The 6,323-nt window shown below is 45.6% G+C and overlaps 1 protein-coding gene across 1 annotated transcript in view; it reads right to left on the bottom strand.

Annotated features, from left to right (window-relative positions):
* Positions 1-6,087, bottom strand: part of LOC124037477 (anoctamin-3-like) — a 176,051-nt gene extending 169,964 nt beyond the window's left edge. Inside the window, 1 exon segment of the mRNA XM_046352214.1 lies at positions 5,833-6,087. Coding sequence (XP_046208170.1) covers positions 5,833-5,878 — 46 coding nt within the window. The 5' untranslated portion in view covers positions 5,879-6,087.
* Positions 6,088-6,323: the final 236 nt, after the last annotated feature.

Below are 6,323 nucleotides of genomic sequence, written 5' to 3'. Positions count from 1 at the left end.
TTGTTGTCCTATGGTGTCACGCCTTGGTCATTATATTTTGTGTTTTTGGTATATGTTTGGGTAAGCCAGGGTCAGGTGCTTGTCGTTGTCTCTGATTGAGAACCGTATTTAGACAGCCTGACTTTTGCGTTGTAATTTGTGGGTGTTTGTTCCTGTCTCTGTGTTGTAGTCACCAGATAGGCTGTAATAGGTTTCTCATTCCGTTTGTTGTTTTTGTATTTTTGAGTTATTTCATGTACCGCTATTTCCTTCATTAACGTCATGAACTGGCAGGAGCTAAAGGACAACGATATGGACAGCAGAAGCATGGATTATACGACGTGGGAAGAAATCGACAGGTGGGCGGCCGACCCAGAGAGAGTGCAGGTGCCCGCCTGGGATTCGCTACAGCAATGCGAAGAGGGCTATAGACGTATGGAGTCGAAAAGGAAAGCACAGCTATACAGAGCGAAAACCGAAAGTAACGGGGGAAAGCGCAGAGAGAGAGTGGCTGAGTCAGGAGTCAGACCTGAGCCTACTCTCTCTGTTAATTGTGAGGAGCAGCAATATGAGGACTTCTGGTCTTGGGAGATGATATTAGACGGTAAAGGACCCTGGGCGCAGCCGGGAGAATATCGCCGTCCCAAGGAGGAAATAGAAGCAGCTAAAGCGGAGAGGCGCAAGTATGAGGAGGCAGCACGGCGACGCGGTTGGAAACCGGAAAGTCACCCCAAAAAATGTATTGGGGGGGGCTTGGGGAGAGTATGGCTGAGTCAGGAGATAGACCTGAGCCAACTCTCCTTGTTCATCGTGAGGAGCCAAGGAGGAGACCAGAACCAGAGCCAGTGTTAGAGGTGAGCGAAGCAGAGACTGTGAAGGAGTTAATGGGGAAAGTGGAGTGGAGAGTAATGAGGGAGTTGCTAGCTTGGTGCTATAGATATAATATTCGTCCGACGGATCGTGTCGGGGATTTGATAGCACCTGAGTTAGCGCTCTATACTCAACCTGAGGTGCGTGTTAGTCAGCTGGTGAAGTTGGTGCCAGCCTCACGCACTAGGCCTCCTGTGCACATCCCTAGCCTTGCACGTCCTGTGCCTACACTGCTCTCAAGATCTCCAGTACGCCTTCACGGTCTAGCCCATCCTGTGTCACCTCCACACACCAGTCCTCCGGTAGCAGCTCCCCGCACCAGGCTTCCTGTGCGTGTCACGATCCAGTACCACCAGTTCCAGCACCACGCACCAGGCCTCCAGTGCGCCTCGCCTGTTCAGCGCAGCCAGCGCTTTTCTCCTCTCCTGCGCTGTTGGAGTCTCCCGCCTGTTTAGCACAGCCAGAGCCTTTCTCCTCTCCAGCGCCGCCAGTGCTCCCAGTCTGCCCAGTGCTCCCAGTCTGCCCAGTGCTCCCAGTCTGCCCAGCGCCGCCAGTGCTCCCAGTCTGCCCAGTGCTCCCAGTCTGCCCAGCGCCGCCAGTGCTCCCAGTCTGCCCAGTGCTCCCAGTCTGCCCAGCGCGGCCAGTGCTCCCAGTCTGCCCAGCGCCGCCAGTCGGCCCAGCATCGCCAGTCTGCCAGGATCCGCCAGAAGTGCCAGTCTGCCAAGATCCGCCAGAAGTGCCAGTCTGCCAAGATCTTCTAGATCGGCCAGACAACCTGAATCATCCAGTTCCACCAGCCAGCCAGGATTTACCGGAGCCTACTACCTGCCTGAGCTTCCTCTCAGTACTGAGCTTCCTCTCAGTAATGGGCTTCCTCTCAGTACTGGGCTGCCTCTCAGTACCGGGCTTCCCCTCAGTACCTGGCTGCTTCGGTCCCTCTGTCGCGGGCTGCCCCTCTGTCCCGAGCTGCCCCTCTGTCCTGAGATGCCCCTCTGTCCTGAGCTGCCCCTCTGTCCCGAGCTGCCCCTCTGTCCCAAGCTGCCCCTCTGTCCCGAGCTGCCCCTCTGTCCCGAGCTGCCCCTCTGTCCCAGGCTGCCCCTCTGTCCCGAGATGCCCCTCTGTCCCGAGCTGCCCCTCTGTCCCGAGCTGCCCCTCTGTCCTGAGATGCCCCTCTGTCCTGAGCTGCCCCTCAGTTATGTGGGGATCAGGGTGAGGACTATTAGGCCATGGTCGGCGGAGAAGGTGGATTATCCCAGGACGCGTAGGGGAGGAACTAGGACATTTATGGAGTGGGGTCCACGTCCCGAGCCAGAACCGCCACCATGGACAGACGCCCACCCGGACCCTCCCTATGCTCTTGAGGTGCGTCCCGGAGTCCGCACCTTAGGGGGGGTTCTGTCACGTCTTGGTCATTATATTTTGTGTTTTTGGTATATGTTTGGGTAAGCCAGGGTGTGACATGGGTTTATATGTTGTGTTTCGTATTGGGGTTTGTAGTAATTGGGATTGTGTATGATTAGGGGTGTGTCTAGCTAGGCTTGGCTGCCTGGGGCGATTCTCAATCAGAGTCAGGTGCTTGTCGTTGTCTCTGATTGAGAACGGTATTTAGACAGCCTGACTTTCGCGTTGTAATTTGTGGGTGTTTGTTCCTGTCTCTGTGTTGTAGTCACCAGATAGGCTGTAATAGGTTTCTCGTTCCGTTTGTTGTTTTTGTATTTTTGAGTTATTTCATGTACCGCTATTTCCTTCATTAAAGTCATGAATAACCTACACGCTGCATTTCGGTCTGACTCTCTTCATACAACAGACGAACGACGTTACATATGGACAGAGTCTCCCACCTCAGCTGTAGATCTCTGCAGTTCATCCAGAGTGATCATGGGCCTCTTGGCTGCATCTCTGATCAGTCTTCTCCGTGTATGAGCTGAAAGTTTAGAGGGACGGCCAGGTCTTGGTAGATTTGCAGTGGTCTGATACTCCTTCCATTTCAATATTATCACTTGCACATTGCTCCTTGGGATGTTTAAAGCTTGGAAAATCTTTTTGTATCCAAATCCGGCTTTAAAGTTCTTCACAACAGTATCTTGGACCTGCCTGGTGTGTTCCTTGTTCTTCATGATGCTCTCTGCGCTTTTAACAGACCTCTGAGACTATCACAGTGCAGGTGCATTTATACGGAGACTTGATTACACACAGGTGGATTGTATTTATCATCATTAGTCATTTAGGTCAACATTGGATCATTCAGAGATCCTCACTGAACTTCTGGAGAGAGTTTGCTGCACTGAAAGTAAAGGGGCTGAATAATTTTGCCTGCCCAATTTTTCAGTTTTTGATTTGTTAAAAAAGTTTGAAATATCCAATAAATGTCGTTCCACTTCATGATTGTGTCCCACTTGTTGTTGATTCTTCACAAAAAAATACAGTTTTATATCTTTATGTTTGAAGCCTGAAATGTGGCAAAAGGTCGCAAAGTTCAAGGGGGCCGAATACTTTTGCAAGGCACTGTAGCAATAAAAACACTGGAATGTCACCTCATTTGCTCACATCGTATATAGACTTATTTTCCTACTGTATTTTTTACTTTGTTTTTACTCCATGTGTAACTGTGTGTTGCTGTATGTGTCGAACTGCTTTGCTTTATCTTGGCCAGGTCGCAGTCGTAAATGAGAACTTGTTCTCAACTTGTCTACCTGGTTAAATAAAGGTGAAATAAATGTAAATCAAAGGGGAAACCAGCAGTTGCGACATCCATTTTTGGACTTATAAACTAATGATAATGTAGCCATTCATTAATTGTTGAAGAATATAACTTGTAAAATGCCTCATGAGCTTAGTTCTACGGCGATACTCCATCAGAACCCTAAATATTTAGCTGGTTTTACTCCAATGTTTGTAAACAAAGAAAATGTAAACAACCCGTATATATGGTTAAAACTATAATGTTGATATAATGATATAATAATTTGACAATGTTCAATACAACTATTTTCCTTAAAGATCATTAAAACTATCCATAATTCCTATCAAGACTAGTATAAGTGATTAGGCAAAAGTGTCAATACACATTTTAAACATTTTCATGTCATTGCATCCATAGCTCTGTCTATGAATTTTGAGAATGGTTGTATTTCTCCAGCTTCATCCCTCAGCTTTTTCCCAAAACAGGAACGGGGAAGGCCTCTTTGTTATCGTTTCTACTGCTGATTGCCACTTTAGGGTAGCTAGGTACAACACAAGCTCTATCAAGACAGACAGACTATTTTGGCAGTCTTCAATCATGGTCAAAACATTGTCATGTGTTACACGTTAAATGCCTATAGGACACTGACAGGCATACATTGGAGGAATGCTGGAGGCTAATACTACCTCTCTTATTACAGTTATTTTACAATGGGAAATTGTTTTCCATTACATTTAGAGGAGGACTCCCTCGGCTACGTCCAAAATGGAATCCTATTCCCAATATAGTGCACTACTTTAAACCAGAGCCCTATGGCACCCTATTCCCTAGTGCACTACTTTTGACCAGCGCCTCCATGGGGGATGCGACCAGACATCTCCCCTCTCATACTCTATCCTGAATAATTCACTCACCACAGAGCAAAATAGCTTGAGTGGTGCTGTTGCTATTTCCACACACAGCATTTTTTTAAATCATACACAGGCTTTATCCAAAATGGAAAACCCATTTCCCTTTTAATGCACTAATTTTGACCGGAGCCCACAAGGCTCAGGTGCATACTATATAGGGAATAGGGTGCCATAGGGCCCAGGTCTAATGTAGTGCACTATATAGGGAATAGGGTGCCATAGGGCCCAGGTCTAAAGTAGTGCACTATATAGGGAATAGGGTGCCATAGGGCCCTGGTCTAAAGTAGTGCACTATATAGGGAATAGGGTGCCATTTGGGATGTACACACAGAGACAACCCACTTTACCTTTATGGGAAATAGCCTATCCCTCTTTCTTGATGATGCAAGATGTTTATGTGCCAATTGTAAAACTGCAATTCAGTGCTACTTGAATTGAATCACATTTTCCTGAGAAATGTATATATATATATATATCTTCTGTAGCTCAGTTGGGTTCAATCCCCGGGACCACCCATACGTAGAATGTATGCACACATGACTGTAAGTCGCTTTGGATAAAAGCGTCTGCTAAATGGCATATATTATTATTATATTATTATATATATATATATATATATATATATATATATATATATATATATATATATATATAGGTATAGCCTAACAACAAATAAGTTATGCAGTATCTATGTGTCTATAATTCTGCATTTTAACTTTCAAAGTAAAGATATTTGAGATGCAATTAGTTCAGAATGTGAAATGATCCATTCTCAAAAAATTATTTTGGGACACAAAGCGGATGTAATAAATGTATCCTACATTGCCATAACTGTATCGTGATATAAATCAAATAATTAACACTGAAGGTGTTTATTTTTATCAGTTTGGGGCTCATTTTGTCCAATAAAAAAACAACTTCAATAAGGCTGGTAGAATGTAGGTGTCTGTAGGCTATAAAACCAAAGTCAGATCGATGATAATGGGCCATGAAAATAGTGAAACTAACGATCAAATGTAGCGGATTTATGGGCGCGAATAGAATAAAAAAAAAGGCACATTTTTAATGAATATCATGCTACATAGCTAGAAATTATATTGTTCATCAAAAGTCAATGCATTACAATGGTCAAATGACAACGAATGGAAACATATATTTGCATGTTTAGAGAACCGTCAACTCTGCGGCACCCATCCACGCGACCCTTTTACCACAGCGCGCGGGCAATGAAGGCGCACGCTCGTGACTGCTTGTCGTTTCAAAAAAAAAAAAATACTGAATTCCAAAAACTCGTAAACAATTTACAAAAACTTCACTTCGACCATTAAATACTTCAATGACACGACTCGCCTATTCCAAACTAAACAGACAGAACCTGCAACTACTAACCTTTCTGCTGCTTGAAGGACTGTATGGAGCCCGAGTGATGCACCATAGTGCCGTTTGGTTGTTGATTATTCCCCCACACCCCGTAAATACTATTCCGTATTTCGAAAAGCAAGGTTACCGAATAGGGAAACTATGGTGGGATTGCGTAGGTGTTCTCGCAGCTATCATCCATGCCCAGTATACTATAGTCATCACAGCAGCGATATCTAAAAGCGATGCGGAAACCACAACAACACCTGTACGGAGTACCGTCCCCTCCGCATGCTCCCCATCCGTGGCTGTTGTCATGGTAACGAACCGGAGGGGCGGTCCGGTGATGGCACTGGTTCCTTCCCTCCACCTCCTTTGCACGGACACAGCTGACCTGGTTCTGAATTTAAGGCTAGATTGTCTCTATAAATGGCCAGTCTTTTGAAAATAACAATACAAAATCATGTCAATTTTCATTTGGTATAAGATCATCAATCCTTAGGGTCCACCTCTGTCATCAC

Source organism: Oncorhynchus gorbuscha, linkage group LG06, assembly GCF_021184085.1.
Source record: "Oncorhynchus gorbuscha isolate QuinsamMale2020 ecotype Even-year linkage group LG06, OgorEven_v1.0, whole genome shotgun sequence".
NCBI lineage: Eukaryota > Metazoa > Chordata > Actinopteri > Salmoniformes > Salmonidae > Oncorhynchus > Oncorhynchus gorbuscha.
Note: the sequence above shows the minus strand (reverse complement) of the source record. Positions and strands in the feature narration are given on the sequence as shown.